General features: G+C 42.5%; 1 protein-coding gene across 14 annotated transcripts in view; it reads right to left on the bottom strand.

Annotated features, from left to right (window-relative positions):
• Positions 1-18676, bottom strand: part of TLN2 (talin 2) — a 451133-nt gene that overhangs the window by 84297 nt on the left and 348160 nt on the right. For all 14 annotated transcript variants that reach the window (XM_054687829.1, XM_054687842.1, XM_054687839.1 and 11 more), the window contains 5 exons: positions 13793-13886; positions 11842-11931; positions 9259-9381; positions 7590-7733; positions 6267-6428 (listed from right to left, as the gene is read on the bottom strand). In XM_054687829.1, coding sequence (XP_054543804.1) covers positions 6267-6428; positions 7590-7733; positions 9259-9381; positions 11842-11931; positions 13793-13886 — 613 coding nt within the window. The remainder of the gene's footprint in view (positions 1-6266; positions 6429-7589; positions 7734-9258; positions 9382-11841; positions 11932-13792; positions 13887-18676) is intronic.

Here is an 18676-nt window from a genome sequence, read left to right as displayed (position 1 = left end):
AACAGATTAGAACTATACCCAACAATAAGGAGAAATCTTACAAATATAGTATTTAGCTAAAGAGGCTGAACCCAAAAGGGTCCTACAGCATGATTTAATTTGTGCAAAGTATAAAAATAGGTGAGACTAATTTTGGGTGTAAGAAAATAGGTTACTCTTTGGGATAGGTAAGACTGAAGGAGCATAAAGCGGGCTTCTAGGAAATGGTCATATTGTGTTTCTTGATCTGGCCATAATTATCTAGGTGTATTCAGCCTGAAAAAATTCAGTGAGCTCCACACAAATAATGTGTGTTTTCTGTCTATGTATCTTATCTCCATTTTTTTTTTTTAAATCAGCAGCAGTTAATACAGTGGCATTGAATGATTAGTCATCCTGCTGATGAATGAATGGCCTGGATGGATGCAAACCCAAGTATGCAGCCTGCGATCCCTATCATGCTGCCTCACAAAGGGTTAACATTTAGATTTAAGGTTCTCCAACCCCAGTCTCTACCTCTTCAAAAACAAGACTGTGAGAACCAACAGCCTGTGACAGCAATAGCCACCCCCCCACCCAACTCCCGCCCGATGCTTCCCAGCTAAGGGCTACATTTGGGAAGGCAGTTATGTTTGCAGAAGAACGTAAATTTTCTTGTTAAATGACCAATTAAACTTTTAATTTAACCACTATGAGCAATATATAAAAGCCAATTTAGATAATTAGTGAACACCAGAGGCACCAGCATTACAAAACTGAGCAGATCTAAGATGGGAGCACTGCTGTTTTTTAGTGAGGCAAGAGTAGGCAGGCATGGTCAGTTTAAAGGCTATTTCTGAATAACAACTACATTCCAATCAAGCCTTGGCAGCTTGGGATAATAATTATACATCTGTAATGCTAATATTTTCAGAGGAATTCCCGAGAGTCTGGTTAATTCATCATCATTGCTAACACAGTGCATGGCTTGCCTCTGCTCACACCCTTCCCCACCATTGACCTCTACCCTAAATCTCACTGATTCAGCATTTCTTCCAGACCAATGGAAACACCTATGTGCCTGCAACTCCTTGCTTTATACTGTCGCTCATGTCCTTAGTAAATGTTGATTTCGCACCTGTTACCTGCATTGTGCTGGACTCTGGCAGTGAAGAATGAAAGGTCTTAGTACTCTAATCTTGTTGCACTATAAACATCACTGATTCCTTGAGGTTAGTCCCTACCAAGCTGCAGAGCAATTTGGAAATACATCGGGAGACAGGGTGGGTGCCATATACCAGGAGAGTGGCCTCATCCCAGGCACAACACAAAGCATGCAGATGGCACAAGTGGATGCAGGTGTCCAAGAAAATTGGGTGCTAGCAGCACCAGTGGCTAATCACACCCCCTCCATTTGGGATGATATGAAATTCTAGCTCCCTGGAAGATACCAAGCTTTCCTGTGGTGCTACTCACTCCTGTTTTTATAATGCTCCACACTCTTCCCACTCCCCTTTCTACCTTCCACAGTCCTCTCAGTCTATTAGTGAGGGAGGCATCTGAGCAAGCCACCTGTCTTTGGTTGAACTAATTTCAACTGGAAAGATGACAATCCAAGGTAAATCACAAGGAATTCTTTTCTAACTACAGTTTCATAAACTGCATCAATAGAATAAAGAAAGAAATTTTTTAGTCTTTGAGCACGTGTCTTAAAAATCAAATATCAGGGCCTCCCCAGTGGCGCAGTGGTTGAGCGCTGGGTTGCGAAGCTGCCCGCAGCCTCTGCAGCACCGTTTCGATCCCCGGCTGCTCCCCGGCCACCGGAAGAGGGTCCCACATGGCGCGCAGACCTCTCCTGCCGCCCGCTGCTCCCCTCAGCAGTGTACTTCGGTCCTTCTGCCTGCTCTGCTCCCCGCTCTGGTGAATTCTCTCACCCTCCTGCGCTTCTGACTGTACCCAGTGCATGTACAAACAAACAAACAAATAAATAAATAAATATACATGCCTCTTTAAAAAAAAAAAATCAAATATCATATACCCCTTTGGTCATTTACAGTTCAGCACCTTGAATAATGTGGGCTAAAATGCCAAGTTACATCAACTGTTAGGTTTAGTGCCAAGCAGAAATTGTGCAATAATAGCTTTTATTTTTCTGAGATGTTGGAGCATGGCCTTACCCCTTATAGCAGAGTTGCAGTTACATGAAAAAGTTCCATTATTTTTCATCATCTTCAAAAGGAAAAACAATTTCCTCCAAGGGAAGCTGCCACTGAACATCAGAAAGGATGGTTTGCGCTTGTACTATTTCACTTCTGAATGCTGCTTCCACTCGGAATCCCTGAGCCATCCAAGTAAACTGAATACACAAATCTGCCCACTGCTGCAACTTTAAGTAGCCTGGTAGTTTCCACATAGTAATTCCATATATGTCAGTCATAACAGTGACAGTTACAATCCTCTCAGTCAAACACACGGGTTCTCTCTCGACTGAGGAGAGAAAAACAGGTAATTGTACATAGTGACCAGTAGAGAGAAGCAACTGTTGTCAGGCATCCATGTGCTTCTAACTTGCCTGGCATTTAGAACAAACCCTGGCAGGAAGCAGGGTACACATTTTTACTGAGGGCAATCGTGACCCCCCGGGGCCACTGTCTCTGAATGTTCTCACTTAGCAAAAAAAAAAAAAAAAAAAAAAAAAAAAAAATCACAGGGGTCTGGGAACAATTTTTGCATGTGCATCAGAATCAAAAATTCATTTAATCCTAAATCCCTCATTTTTCTAAGTAATATAACCAATACCTAAAAAGTGTCATGCCTCAGATGAACCCAAGACTCCTGGCTTCCTGGCCCCCTTCTCTCCCAGTGATCTTAGACAAAGACAACAAGAATAAGAACCCAGAGAAGTTTAACTATTTTCCCCCTCTTTCTCTACTGAAGAAACCCACTTTTCTGAACCAAGCATAAAAATGACCAAGAAAACATATGTATAGCCAAGTTAAACTTAATTCATGAGAACTGGATCTGGTGTCTGGTATACCCTGGAAATGCTTAATCGCAAAACCCTGAGCTTTGACTCTGCTTGAGAGGCAAGGCCATGCTCCAATTTCTCATACAAACAAAAGCTGTTGTTGCACAATTTCACTTGGCACCCAAACCTGAGTGGCTACACATTTAAAACAACATTCCATTCCAGACATCTGATTTGAAGCAAGGTAATGAATCGACTGAAGAGAGAAAAACAGGAAATTGTACGTCGTGACCAGTAGAGAGAAGGAACTGTTGTCAGGCGTCCATGTGCTTCTAACTTGCCCAGCATTTAGAACAAGCCCTGGCAGGAAGCAGGGTATAGATTTATACTCTTACTGAGCAGTGCTGAGGGAGGGTTTTAAAGAACACCATCAGTAGAGACTTAAGATTCCTGGAGACACACGTTCTACTTGGGTACCAACAGCCAACGTTCCTCTGGCTGGGCTCCTCACCTTTCTTTGTGACTTAGGCTGCAGCAGCTGGGATTTAAGCATGGGCACATTCTCATTGCTCAAAACAGAAAAGCAAGGACTAAAAAGCATGAAACTTAGAGCAAAATGCAACTATGAGAACAGCTGTGTTAGGCAGGCAGGGATTTAAATATTCACTTGTTTTGCTATTTGATAGGATTTTAAACCATCCCTTGAAATAGAACATCTATTCCATATATAGCACAGTGTGCTACAATGAAATGGCCTTTACAATTTTCTTATTAGAAAATTAAAACAAAGCTCACTGTCCCTGGCAAAGCCTGCTACCTGATGGAAAAAAATAAGCACATTTTGACACGGTGAGGGATAACAGGTTCGTTTCTGCTGTTCCTGCATTGTAACAGACTCCCAGGGGATGGAGGGGAAACAGGCCTTCATCTCCACATTCCAATCACCCGCTTTCCTCCTCTCATGTTTCTGCACAGGCCTATCTGTTAGACCATCACAAGAGCTCACTTGCTGCAAGGAACTGCAAAGAGGGTCTGACACTATGAGAAGAATCTGAAAAGAAGGTGAGATCTTAACGGAGATGCTTTACACAGAGACAGGTCAGGATTTAACACCAGGGAGGTCAGGAAGGAAAGGGTTCCAGGAAATTCTATAGAATAGTTTCTCTCCTTTGCCACCTCCCTCCCACCCCCTTCTTCGCCCATCTATAAATATAGTCTGTTTTTTAATGATCAGAAAATTGCCAACTTTAACTGAAATATGTCCTTTATACAGTAACCAACAATGATGTCACTTATTTTCAACTCTCTTGCTGTCTTTTCATCTCCGTCTTCTCAAAACCTGCACACAGGCACTTTAAACACATCAAGGATTTCATCCCATGTTGGCAAGATTAATTAGACTTCTCATGCCAAAGATTTGAAGGGCATATCTGGAGTAAGAGCAGGATCAAGAGCGGAAAGAGCAGGGACTCTGGGACCTGTATGTGAATTCCAAACATTTCTTTCCTGGCTGGGTCGTCTCAGAAAGTTACCTCCTTGTGCCTCAGTGCCCCATCTGTTTATCGAGGATGATAAGCTCTGGGTGGTTGTGTGGACTGAAAGAGTAACATGCACAAAACACTTGCAACAGGCTTTATACAGCTAAGCATTTTAAAAAGTAAGCTTTATTCACTGCTAATAACAGGAATTATGGTGGTAATTGAGGTGAACTGCCAGCAGGATCCTAAGAATATCTGGGCCCTGGCTTTAATTTATTTGTTAATGTCCAACCTGTATTATTACTGCCTTCAAACAGGAATATTTTTGATTGCTTTCTTTTTTTTTCCTTTAAGACTCTGTTTAAACAGCTAAGAAGCTCCTGATTGGGCTATGCACCCTGGGCCCTCACCTGCCTAGGACCTCACCTGATGGCTCCCAATTGCTGCTGGGCTGAATGTTCTCTACTTTGCTTTTGCTTGGCCCAGCCAGTTAATTAAACTGATTTTATGTAGTGAAAAGAAAATGATATGTGTAGTGTCACATCTTCTGGGGAGACCAGGGAGAGGTCACATTACTCCAGGACTGGTCCCAGCTACAATGCAGGTTATCTTCCATGAGTATGAAAATCCCTAACTAGCTGCTCTGCACTGCATTTCCTTTCTGAGCATTGGTGTTTGCACAGACTGGTAGTTGGCTTCCCATGACACTCTTCTTTGGAGGCCTGGAGGGGGTGCTGGGCTCTCTACTGGTGGTCTCTGTTCAGGCTGTTGCTGCTTCGCTACAGGGTCAGCTACCTACTGGGTCCCAGTTCAGGGCAGACTGTGGTCTTATCGCCCACCTACCAATACCATGGCTCAGCCATTTAATTCCCTCTTCCTTTCAAGGGCAGCCTGCCCAACACCCCTCACAACTAATCTGAGGCCTATCACACAAAGATGAGGTAGGTGGCTATGGATATGGAATACTCCATTTTAAAGTTGATATTCCACTTTAAATATTGAAGAAGAGAGAAATGGAATAAACACTACAGAAGCGATTAAAGTGGTATTTTTTAGATTACAGTGATTTTCTCACAATTTCCCATTCCCTTCTGCCTCTAACTTTTCTCCTGGTCCAGGTTTACTTAGCAACAATGACAGAGCCCTCTGACAGCCCTCTCAAACTCACCCCACATAAACACACAATTTAACACAGGGCGTTTGCTACCCAAATGTGATGCCAAGAAATACTCCACAGCATCCCCTTCCAACCAGATTTCTGCCCCTAAAACTTTTTTTTTTTTTGCATTTTTTTTTTTAATAGAGGCATGTTTTATTTATTTATTTATTTATTTATTTATTTGTTTGTTTGTTTGTTTATACATGCACTGGGCACAGTCAGAAGCTCAGGAGGGTGAGAGAATTCACCAGAGCCAGAGCGGGGAGCAGAGCAGGCGGAAGGACTGAAGTACACTGCTGAGGGGAGCAGCGGGCGGCAGGAGAGGTCTGCGCGCCATGTGGGACCCTCCTCCGGTGGCAGGGGAGCAGCTGGGGATCGAACTGGCGCCAGAGAGGCCGTGGGCAGCTTCGCAACCCAGCGCTCAACCGCTGCACCACCGGGGAGGCCTTGGCCCTAAAACTCTTATGCACAGAATTTGGGGTCCTCCTTCCACTATCTAGGTTAGTAGAGCTCAGGGCTGTTGGTTTTTCAAGATATCTCCTTTAGTAAGGGACTCCTCCTCAAGAATATAAATCATGACATCAAATTAGAAGTTAATCTTCTCTAGATACAAGTCTTAGCAGAGCAGAGCTTAAATCCTGTATTCCGTTCCCCTATGTAACAGGGTTGCAAGTACTATGAAGGCCTCAGTTCAGTGACCTACCTTGATGGTCTTCACCAGGTTGGCGGTGCTGTTGGCCACTTCCTTGGCTGATTGGACAAAGTGCCTCTTGGCCACTGGGTTGGCCGTCTTGGACGAGGCAATTCGGCAGGCATTGCACAAGGCAGAGGTATGCTTGGCGACAATTGTGGCGGCAGACAGAACCTAGAAAGCATGGAGCTGCGTTGGGGGCACACCATGTTTCCCTGTGGGGGTGTCCATACATGGTCCCGAGCCCTGGATTCCTCTTTAATTCACATGTCAAGAGTCAATGTAACTGCTACCTTTGTAGCTAGGTCTGCTGCCCCCAGTGCTTAACAGCCACATGAAGCTAGTGGCCACTGTGCTAGTAGGTCCAAGTCCAGGTGAGTAAAATAAACATCAAAGTTCAGCAGCTCCTTCCTCATCCACAGGCGGGCTGTAGGTACCTTTTAAAGGGGTCTGGCTCAGAAACATCAACAGGCTCTACTTTCTAACACCAACTGCTTTCTTGAACCTACCTGATCCACTTTGCTGAAGCTGGTAGCACCTCTTTGACCTTAACTGGACAGGCAAAGACTGTCAGGCCTGCTTTAAGTCCATATGGTCCTGTATTGTCCCTTCTACCTGAGTCTTCCTCCTGCCTCAAGAAAGCTGGCCCAGGGTTCACAGTGGACATGGCAAACACAAGATGCCTCTGCTTCCATACAGGCCGACTCATTCCTTTTACTTAATAAGAAATGAGACTCCATGCTACTCAGGTGTTAGCAGTGTCATGCTGTCCCTTCTGTCTAGTCCTGAAGTGTCTCTGCACCCCTATTTATGTGCTGAAATTCTAACCCAACCCTAAGGCCTGGCTCAGTAACACTATGTCATAAAGTGAAGCTGACAGCCCCTAAGAATTTATCACACCCTCTTCTGTGAATCCCTGGCACTGTCATCATGCCCCTGTCACTGCATCTTCCAAGCTTTAACAAGACTAAGGGCCAAGGGCCTAGGAAATTGGGTCCTCCTTGTGTTGACCTTTAGTGCAGAGTACAAAAGAAGGCCTCAATACATGTCCCTGCACTGAAAGGAATCCTAAGACTCCTGATGAATCTCATTGTGATTACTGCATTCCCACTGCCTTACAGCAACCAATTTCAAATACCTACACATTTCCACTTTCACCATGCTTTGCAATATCCCCCTCCCACCTCTCAACCTGAGCCCCCAGTCATAACCCACAGTGCTGTATTTAGCCAGCTCTGAAAGAAGAGTAATTTTGATAAATTTCTCTTACTCTCCCACATTCCACCTACAAAAGCTTAAAGACTTGCAGATCTCACATCCTCATCCTGTGGTTACCTGTGAGGGGCTGCTGCTGGGATCCACCAGGTTCTGGCATGCCATCTGGATAGCCTGGTTCGCCCTGGCAAACTGGATGGGGTCTACAAGGCCCTGGTGGCCCGCCTGGCTGTTTGGATCAGAGATGCCAACCAGGTATGCTGCCTAGAGAGGAAGTAAAAAAAACACAGGGCAGATTGCAGGTCCAAGATGAGCCCATGGGGGATCATGGCCCTGTGATGACCACACAGATGCTCAGATTCCTTTTTTCAAGTGGCTCAGAGTGATCTCATCCCTCTTGCCAACATGGGTCTAAGGGATGGACAGGCCCATGCCAGCTCAGACCAGGGACATACCAGCAGAGTGTGCTGCAGGCTTCTGGGAACAAAGTCTCCTTGTTCTTAAGAAACCCTCAAAAAGTTCTTCTGGGTGTTATTTACCAGGATGGATGTCTGACTGCTTTAGTGAACTATCGTATGCCCATGAGGACAGCCAGCCTCAGCATGAAGCTGCCTCTTTTTTTTTCATTTTTATTTATGTATTTTTACAATCATTGTTCATTTTTGTACCATGTTAGAGTTCTCCTTTCAGATGTTGTCCCCATAAATTCCCACCACCAAGTCACCTGTCAACCATCATCATAGTCACTTTGCTCTTCCCTCCTGTTTTGATCGCACTCCCTTCCCCTCCCCTGTTGAATGTCTCTGATTTATAATATGAAGCTGCCTCTTAGGTGGGAAGATGGGAGAGGCAGAAAAAAAGTGGGTGTTAAAATATTTAAAAGAATCTTAAAAAACGGGGAAAAAAAGTGTGTGCTAATGACATAAAACTGTTGGGACACCCAACCCAGGGACATGCCCTACCAGAGGGATTCTTCTCTCGTAGTTTAGTGCATCATTATTTAGGCTAGTATTTCCAATAATAAGTAAAAAAAAGAGTAATATGGCTCAGAAAAAGAAAAGACAATATTTTGTCCCCAAGAGCACAAAAGGCTACAGGAGAAGATTTTCTCTTTAAAAGTCTCTGATGTGTCAGACAAATAATAGGGAGAATATCATTTTATGAGCAGGAATTTTAACTTTAATTCACTTCTCTTGAGATCTGAGGGGCAGGATGAGGATACCAAACCTCATTTCCCAAACTAGGAATGTTTGTCCTTGGTTCAGTAATATCTTCCAGGCTCAAGGCACTGTCACATGATAAATCCTTCAAGGTAAATGCTGACATTTTTGAAGCATCAGTCACAATAATTACTGGAAAGGCATAGGACTGTCAGAGAAGAGCGAGGAACATGTCCAATCAGGACTCTGCATGATGGCGTATAATTTTTTCTCTCTTTGTTCCTGATAAGAGCAATCCTAAAGCTTTAGAGAGCATTTGAATTAAATAATGCCTACTGTTCCCCCCAAACAGCATATCTGTAACAAAGACCTTAAAAAGTAAAGCTGGTCTCTGAGTCCTCAGGCTGGCTCTGCAGTGCTTGGTCTGTCTCACTGTGCCCCCAGGTTGCTTTGCTCCTGGGTTAACTCACTGATGTTCTGTCCAAATGCCCCAGGCAGTCCAGGAGCCACCACTTTTCCATGGTTTCTGTGGTGGTAGCCAGAGAAGTTAAAGTTGCAGCTCCCTCCACCTCCCAAAGGGATCTGGGTACTTCTGATATTTGTAGATGGCACAGTAGGGGAACCCTTACCTGGGCTGCGGCCTCTGTCAGTCCACAGAGAGCCTTGGATGCAATCCCCACACACTCCCCAAAGGCAGGGAGGTCCCCTGTTTTGGCATTCTGTGAAATTCCTGCCATCGACTCGCCCAGAACCTGCAAAACAACCAGTGATAATCTCTGATCAGCATTCCTTCAAGCCAAGGGGCAAAGGGGGCTACATTCCTAACTTAACATCAGGCCACTTAATTTATACTATTTGCTATTATTTTCCTTTATTTGCATGAAGAAGAGATTCAAGAAAATTTTATTGTTTATGTTCCATAAAGAGAAATGAGTATGAAAGTATTATTCTTTCACCCTAAAGCTGTCCATCTCTCAAGTAGATATGGTTAATAAACACAGATCAATACAGAAAAATTTATACAGTTCATCTCATGGTTGAATGGTCTACAGTGTATTCCCACAATATAAAAATCAGACAATCCTCTGAGCTATAAGTCAAGTGATACCCAAAAGAAGACACAACTTCCCTGATATTATTTGTTTACCGATTGAAAGTGAAATATAAATATGCTTTTGTTAAGATGTGTATAGACAGATACTCTGGACATTTTGGATGTTTCCTAATTTTTGTAAGTATTTCCCTTTATTGGGAAAACCATTGTTGTATTTTTTTTCCAGAGGTCTTTAAAATAAGAGCTAGAAGGGATTTTAATATTCAAGAGCCAACTTAGAGAGGTCAAGCACTGACGAGAAGGTCACAGAGGTGACATGGGCCGAGGCAGGGTACCTGCCAGTGTCTGGTGTTCTGTCTTCTATGGGAACTCATCAGATTCAGAAGGGCAGGTCCTACTTTCCAGGGTCATAGATGTTCAGCACAGCTCTATGGGGAGATTGGGCATTGCCAACTCCAGAAACTAATGCAGAATTCTTCATTTCTCAGTAAGTGATCTTGCTTGGGGGCATGAAATACACTCCCTAAAATTGCTTATACAAAAATAATCCAGTTTACCTAAGGACTAGTGAGACAAACAAGTTAGAAGTTATATGTATGTATAGTAACTCCCTCTTTCCTCTAAACCTCACATTACCTAAGAAGAACAAATTTCTTTGGCTCTAAGTATGTGGACAATCCATAATACCATAAAGTATCCTGTGTAGTCTTAGCCCACTGCAAAGCGAGTCCTCCAAACATCACCAGTATAGATATCACCTCCAAACTCATGTAAAAATGATGTAGGGGCCTCCCTGGTGGCGCAGGCAGTTGAGTGCTGCGCTGTGAAGCTGTCCACAGCCTCTGCAGCATGGGTTCGATCCTGGCCGGCTGGGGAGAATCCCACATGGCGCACAGACCTCTCCTGTCTCACCCTCTGCTCCCCTCAGCAGTGTATTTCAGTTGATCTGCCTGTTCTGTTCCCCACTTTGTCTCTGGTGAATCCTCTCACCCTCCCACACATCTGACATGTACCCCGGTTCTTATATAAATAAATAAATCTTTAAAAAAAGTAATGTAAACAAGCTCCTGTGCTCCAAGCACAAAGCCAGCATATAACTATTCAATGTCTCACCATTTATCTCACATGCATTTCACTTGAATCTTCTGCTTCTGAAGCAAATGCAGGAGACACTAGTATGACCATCATTGGTCACTATTTCTCAACCTTTTTCCCTTCATGTTTTTTATTTATTTATTTGTTTGTTTGTTTGGTTTATACATGCACTGGGTACAGTCAGAAGCGCGGGAGGGTGAGAGAATTCACCAGAGCCAGAGCGGGGAGCAGAGCAGGCAGAAGGACCAAAGTACACTGCTGAGGGGAGCAGCGGGCGGCAGGAGACGTCTGCACGCCATGTGGGACCCTCCTCCGGTGGCTGGGGAGCAGCCGGGGATTGAACCGGCGCTGCAGAGGCCGTGGGCAGCTTCACAACCCAGCGCTCAACCGCTACGCCACCAGGGAGGCCCTTCCCCTTCATGTTTTTAAAACTTCTCCTCTCCCAGTTCCAACACCATCAAATCAAACATTAAGAAATGAGATTTTCCTGAGTAGATTAAGAATTTTTAGGGATACACAAATAAGTGTTATCTTAGATTTTTTTCATCCTCACCCCCAAATTCCCCTTTCCCCCCTCACAATTTTCACTGCCCTTGAGAATGTATGCCATGGATGGATGGCAATAAGAACGCCAACAAGGGTCTCACATAAGCTAAGGTCACTGAAGGGTTTTCCTCAGCAGGTTAGTCACAGGTAAAGAGAATGGCTATCTGTGATAGCGCATAAGCAGGCACATTTATGTATAGTAAATTATGTATAGTGTGGCTCCTGGGCCACACAGGCAGGACCTGTTTCTTCTTAGATCTACTGGCTCAAAGATGGGGGTAGTGGTGGTGGTGGGGGAGGTGGCACAGGGTGGGAGCAACCTGTATTTAACAAGCCTCCCAGGTTATGCCAATGTACAATCAAGTTTGAGATGCACTTGAGCAGAGAGCACCACAATAAGGCTTTGTGATACATGCAGCCAAGAGGGAGGCCACAGGCAGAGGCACACAGGCAATCTACATTTTCTCCACGCCAAGAAGCAATGTGTACTTCTGAATGGTGGCACAGACAGGCTTACCTTGGAGTTTTCCATCACGCTCTCAATGCAGTCAAAGTAAGAGAGGTCACTAACAGGTTCATTAGGATTGTCCAACATCCCTTTGACAGTCTGCAGAGGAGCGCACAACATCAAAAACAAGCAAGGGTTACAGAGCACAAGAAATTCAATATAAGTGCCAACTGTCAACTTTCCCTCCACATACAGGAATCTAGGCATGGTTTTTCTTTTATTCACACATATAAATTCTTGAGGAATTGAAATCAGAGTATCCGTGTCTTCAGATTTCCTGTTAGCTACCCAAGCCTGATTGGGGTTGAGGAGCAGGATGGCATCTCCAGTTAACAGAGAGAGGACTCTCTTGTTTTTAATTTTGAAGAAAAAACATGCTGTCCACAAAGGGGGGAGATTTTTTCCTTAAGTAAATCTGAAAGGCAACATATTTATGCAAGGCAAAATATTTAATTTCTCTGTTGGATAATGCCAAGGAGTCCAAATTTCAAGGATCCATTAATTTATTTCTTCATGATGAGTAAAACCTACAGTTTTCAATTCAGCAAAGTTAAGAAAAGGCATGAAAGAAGGAAACTTTGCAAAACTGCCCCCAGGATAGTTCACTTGTTTTTAATTAAAAATTATACAAACTATCCACTATTGTTTATATCTCTATCAAGGAAATGGGCTTGCCTCTTCTTTGTCTCCAGGCCACTGAAGATCAGTTACTAGCTTTCATGTTGCAATGAAGTTTCTTCACTTACAAGGGAGGAAAGTCTGAGGATATAGCTATTCAATCTCTTCCCCAGTAAGTGAGAACATACATCACATCTGTAAAGGACCCACCAGCCTTTGGGGTACAGCCAATAAAAAGACAAAGTCATCTGAATTACAAAGGGTCAGTAAAAAATAATGGTGGAAACTGATGATTACTTAAAAGATTTGAGGGAAAAGAGGATAGCACGGACGAGCTCATTTCATTGAAGAACCTCATGCCCCATATTAGATAATCAGTTGTTTTAATAATAGCAATGCTAAATTAATCATAATTTTGGCAACAAGGATCTCACTAAGGGACAGAATTTGCATGTAGGCCAACAGAGACCATTTAAGTCAACAGGCCATGTAACATTTTTTATTTGCAAATGTAAACATCATGAACAAAATAGTCACCCGACGTATAAAACAATGTCCACAGTTTTCAGAATGCTTCAGAATGTAACTGCCATCATCAGACTGGGCCTCAATCAAACCCTTCAGTAGATGCAAGGGATATACACACTGTGCCAGATCCATGCTAATTATCCAGAAAACTGAAGGTATATTGAATATAACCAACCCAAATCCATTTGGGTTGTTTCAATGTAACTTGCATTGGTTAAGAATACTTTACTTGCAAGTAGGTACACTGATTTTGTTTAACTATATTCAATACACTGAATGCGACATACATTCAATACTAATTTTCATTTATAAACAAGTCCGAAGTATTAATATAAATTTAAATAAACCCACACTGTGTTCTGAGCCACTAGAGGTCCCACAGTCACCTTGATCATATAATAAGTGTTATTCTTGGGTTTCCTCTTATGTGCCTCCTGCATGTCACAAAATAAGATGCATGGTGAAATCATTTTTACTCAAAAAGGACATCTATCCCAGCTTTTCCCAACTGCCCTGGAATAATTACTCCAAAATGTTTTAGGTAGAGATTGTTTATCTTCAGCCCAATACCATAGGTCTCTTTGTGCTTGAAATAAGGGATCTTTTAATAAAATAACCCTTATTCTAGCAGAAATAGGGAAATAAGGGATGACAATCCCACCAAATCTAATGCTTCTTCAGTTTTCTCCCCACTTGCATTGGAACTTTGACGCCAATAGTTCCCCAGGAAAGATACTAGGCTAGGACAAAGGAGAAGCAGGTAACCTTGTGGAAAGGACATACATACATTCTTAAATCTTTTCCAGGGACTTACCTCGAGCTCCCGTAGGGCATTATCACACTCTTTCTGGCCAGGAGCTTGTTGGGTGCATAGAGTGATGAGTTGATTGATACTCTCTGTCACAGCTCTGTAACAGAAATGCAAAAAGTGTGTTTTGTTTTGTAAAGATCAATGGTAATTTTTCCAACAATACTTCACAGGTTCAATAGAAATACAACTGATTCACTTTAGAAAGCCTGGGGTCTCCGTGAGAGCTCTTCCTCAAGGCTCTGACAACCCAAAACAAACCACACCCAGGAAAGATAAAATGAGAATCTCTACCTTCCTTCTGACTATTCATTTGATTTAGTCTTTAAGAGTATTGGCAGCTCTCTTAAGTATGACTATCTTTTAATAAATTCATAAGAAAGAATTCCAAGGAAGTAGCAAATAGCGATGAGATCATATTCACATTGTCTTTTAAGAACAGCCTTTTCTAGCAGCCCATAGAACTAAGATCATATTTTGGATCGCATACATATATACTCTGTATTTATAAAACACTGTATATTTTAAAACACTGTAGACATATAGTAAACTGTCTATGATTTTAAAATCTCTTCTTTCCATGAAATCCTACATGAATGATTTGTTCCTAGTTGCTACCCCCGAATTCTTTAAACTAGCCATTTTCTTTGTGAACATTTCTAGGAGTTAGAGACCCTGCATGATTTTACATGTGTTTCTATTCTTCTTAGAATTTAAGATGTCAGTCTTGATGTCTTTTTTCTTACACTGCAAGGATTCCAACCTTCTGAACAACTCTTGCTGTTTCATCTTAGGTAAAGACATAAATAATTTAAAAAGTGTCAATCTATTTTTAGTTAATTTTTTTAAAAGATTTATTTAGTTATGCATACAAGAACTGGGGTATAGGCCAGAGGTGTGGGGGTGAGAGGATTCACCAGAGACAGAGTGGGGAACATAACAGGCAGATCGACTGAAATACACTGCTGAGGGGGGGCAGCAGGCAAGTCAGGAGAGGTCTGCTGCGCCATGTGAGTTGCTCCCTGGCCAGGGATCAAACTCGTGCTGCAGTGGCTGCCGACAGCTTCATAGGTTGCATCTTAACCCCTTGCGCCACCAGGGAGGCCCTGAGTTAATTTTTTTAAATAAGGTGTGCAATATGGTCAAGGTTCTTTTTGGGGAGGAGGGGAGACATGAAAATCCAATTATTCTAGTACCAATTGTTTAAAAGTTTACCCTTTCTCCACCAAATTTCTTTTCTTTTTTTTTTTTAAAGATTTATTTATTTATGCATACAAGAGCTGGGGCACAGGCCAGAGATGCGGGGGGTGAGAGGATTCACCAGAGACAGAGTGGGGAATAGAACAGGTAGACTGACTGAAATACACTGCTGAGGGGAGCAGTGGGCGAGACAAGAGAGGTCTGTTTTGCCATGTGGGTTTCTCTCTGGCCAGCCGGGGATTGGATAGTGCTGCAGAGGCTGTGGATTGCCTCACAGTGCGGTGTTTAACCCCTGCGCCACCAGGGAGGCCCTCCACCCAATTTCTTTTACAACTCTGTTGAGAATTAACTTGTCCCTATCTGCATGGGTCTACTTCATTCTATTCTGTTGATTTATGTGTCCATTCCTTCACCAATATCATACTGTTTTGATTATTGTAGCTTTATGCTGGTCTCAAAATTAAATACCTTTGCATTTTATAAGTGAATAAAGCAAAGAAGCTAATCCCCTAAGGGGCTGTGACAAGAAAGGGGCAGAAATGACCTATGCCTGTCTTACCCCAAAGCAGACTAGTAATCACTGTTTAGCAGGGTCATAATATCCACACTCTGACAGGGCTGCTAACAGGCAACTTAAACAAAATGAAAATAGGGCACATATTGCTGTTAATCATTAACACCACCTAATATAAAAGATGCCTCATTTTAGTAGTTAAATTAGCTTTGCAACTTTCCACAGAATATCAAATTAGATGGAAAATGATGTTGCCGATTTACAAAAGCAACCGGCTTAATTATTTGATGAGGAGATACTGCTTTGAAATCTAAATTTAGTGAGGGTGATGGTAAGAAGAAAAACATTCCTGAACTCAAGAAAGAATCCCCAAATAGTTTTTGTAAGACTGACTCTGGTGATTCATTTACTTGGGAAATAGTGGTTAATTAAGGTGTCATTGGGAAGTGCTGTATTCTTCACAGTGCAAAGTGAAACAACAAGTGAGACAGCAGGACAAATCCCTTGTTGCTGCCACCTTGCAGGGGCTAGTCCATAATGTAGTCACTCCAAGTGACACTCAGAGTCCACCACCATGTCCTGTGTTGTGGCCTTCAAGACACACCTCTGAGAGGACAGGTCCATATATGACAACATGGGGTGAAGGGTGTCTTCCTGTGACATCATCACTGGAAAGTACACTGAGAGGTCACACAAGCTTTCCATTTAGCTGCTTTCTTTCCATATTTTCTGTTTGATTTTTTGAAAACAGTTTTTATATAACAATTTTTTCCATTAAAAACTAAGTGTTTCTCATTGGTGAATCGAGAGAATATAGAGCTATTCGGGGTTCTATTCTTGTAACTATTCTGTAAATATTTTTTAAAAATTTTATATAAAAATTTGGGTTAAAAAGTCCCCAACAGACTGAGGATTTGTGGTTGGGTAATCCACAGAAATGCCAGCACAGTATCGTATGTCTGAGGGAATTGCTTGCTTAGTATTGATCCCAGACTAAGGACTGTTGTTTAGGTAACATTTATTCCCAAAACTCATTTTAGAGTCTGGAATACATAGTGAAATAAGAAACTAGTGGCCCGGAGGCAAATGGTTATGTATATTTGACCATAAAAAATAATATTTTTATGTTTCAAATCACAGCAGTTCTTTTATAAGAGTAAAGGACTGGCGGCAACCCAAGTATGCAATGATAAGGGATTGACTACATAAATGTGGAGTCTACAATAACATTCTATTAAAAGTCATAATGCATAGCATATTACTAATGTCAGAAAATAAGTAAAATAAAATTTACAACAGTATAAACAATGTGAACCCACAATTGTAGATATGACTAGAAAAATGACAGAATGACAAATATCAAAATGTTAACAGTGACTGTATTAAAGAAAGAATTTCAGTAAATCTACCAAAAATTATGAATTAACCAAGTTACATTATCATAAAAAAGAGGGGCCAAATGGGCAATATTTTCATTCTATTCTAGATACATCCAAAACGGCCTAAACTGTAGCTTTTTTTCCACAATGATTTTTAATGAGAGCTATATGAGTTTATTTTTAAAAATATTAGAAAGTTAAATGTCATAACTCTACCATAAAGAGACAGCATTTTCTTTTATCTTATAGATATTCTTATGCAGGCATATCTAGCCATCCTCGGTTTTTAAGAAATTAGCACCTACAACCTCAGAGGTTAAAAAGGGCTCTCAAACCTAAGTGTCATTTCGTATTCAGAGACACTCATTTGATTTAACTAAAGTTTGGGAGCTCTTGTGGGAAATTTAAATAGAGATGAAATTGGGGGTGTAGGTAAGAGAAGAAAAATCAAATGATTCATGCTTGTGATTACATATTAAGAGGCTTAGAGGGAAAAATCAACATCAGACATTTCCTTTCCTCTAAGGAGGTGCTTGAGAAGAGAAAGAACAAACCAAAATCCAACTGTAATTTGGGCCTGATGTGTACAAGACTTAGGGATTCAAAAAATATAGTTTGAGTCTCTCCAAGACAGCAAGTTGCTGCAATCTAGTTGGAGAAGCAAGACTATGATTAGACAGGACACAAAGAAAGTGAGCTAAAGGAAGCAGTGCTGGGTATAACAGCAGACAGGACACATGGGACTTGGGAACTCTGACAGGCCAGACACTGATGGAACTTGCAGGAAGCACAGGAAAAATTTTAAGCCTTGCCTTTGGGTGTGGGCTCTGCATGGAAGGGTGCCCCTGACATGGACTGGAGCAATCAGAAAAGTCAGATCTGAGTGAGCTCCTGATTGGATAACAGGAAGAGAACATTCTAGAGGTTAACAATAGATAGATTAAAAGACCAGTTTACATTTTTCTCTTTTATAGAATGGAACTGCTGCTCACTGGCTCCTTTTTCACAGTCCTTGGAGACAGGAGGGAGTGTGCCAGACAGGAAGCTCAAACCAAAGGGCAACTTGGAGAGAAGAGTCACTAACAAGGTGTGGGGGATCATCCTCACTAGGCATCAGAAACCAATAAACCAGGAACAAACAATACAAGTCAACTGACACAGGAGCAGGGCAGGGCTGAGATGGTCCAGGCCTGGGTCTGCACAGTGACATCCCTGAAGGGCACTTCATCTACATGAAGGGCAGTAGAGTTTGGGTGTGTGAAGAAGAGGGAAGGCAATAGGATCAGTGCTCAGCTGATCCCTAGTGCTCAGCTGCACATCCACTTATATGCAGGGCTATTGTGAGGCCCAGACAAAATGTGGGTGGTGGAGGGGTGGTGAGCAAGATCTCTGTGTATATGCTCCTTGCCCCAGCTGCACCAGGGCCAAGCCATGTTTTATTTACCCATTGCTGGGCTTATCCCATATTAGGCAGGTAATTTAAGTCTGTGTAAAGAACAAATGACTTAAGAAATTGAATGAATGCCCCCAGTCAGGCAGATCTCTACCTCCCAAGAGGAGCTTGCCTGACTCACCTCACCTGGCTGGAGCTGACCTGGTAAATCTCTAGAGAACAGATTTGCAACATGTGCCAAGAAGCCAGGAGGAATGTGCCAGCATCTTGCAACAGTACCATCCCGAGACAATCATTTTACATGATGATTTTTAAGTTCTCATTTGGTTATGAGACCGTCAGACAAGGAACTCCCTATCAGCTGCTGAAAGCCAGGACAGAGGCAAAGTTTCCCCCAGGTCCAG

The sequence above is a fragment of the Talpa occidentalis genome, unplaced genomic scaffold (genome assembly GCF_014898055.3).
Source record: "Talpa occidentalis isolate TD23 unplaced genomic scaffold, MPIMG_talOcc4v2.1 talOcc4.11, whole genome shotgun sequence".
NCBI lineage: Eukaryota > Metazoa > Chordata > Mammalia > Eulipotyphla > Talpidae > Talpa > Talpa occidentalis.
This window is presented reverse-complemented; position numbering and strand designations above follow the sequence as displayed.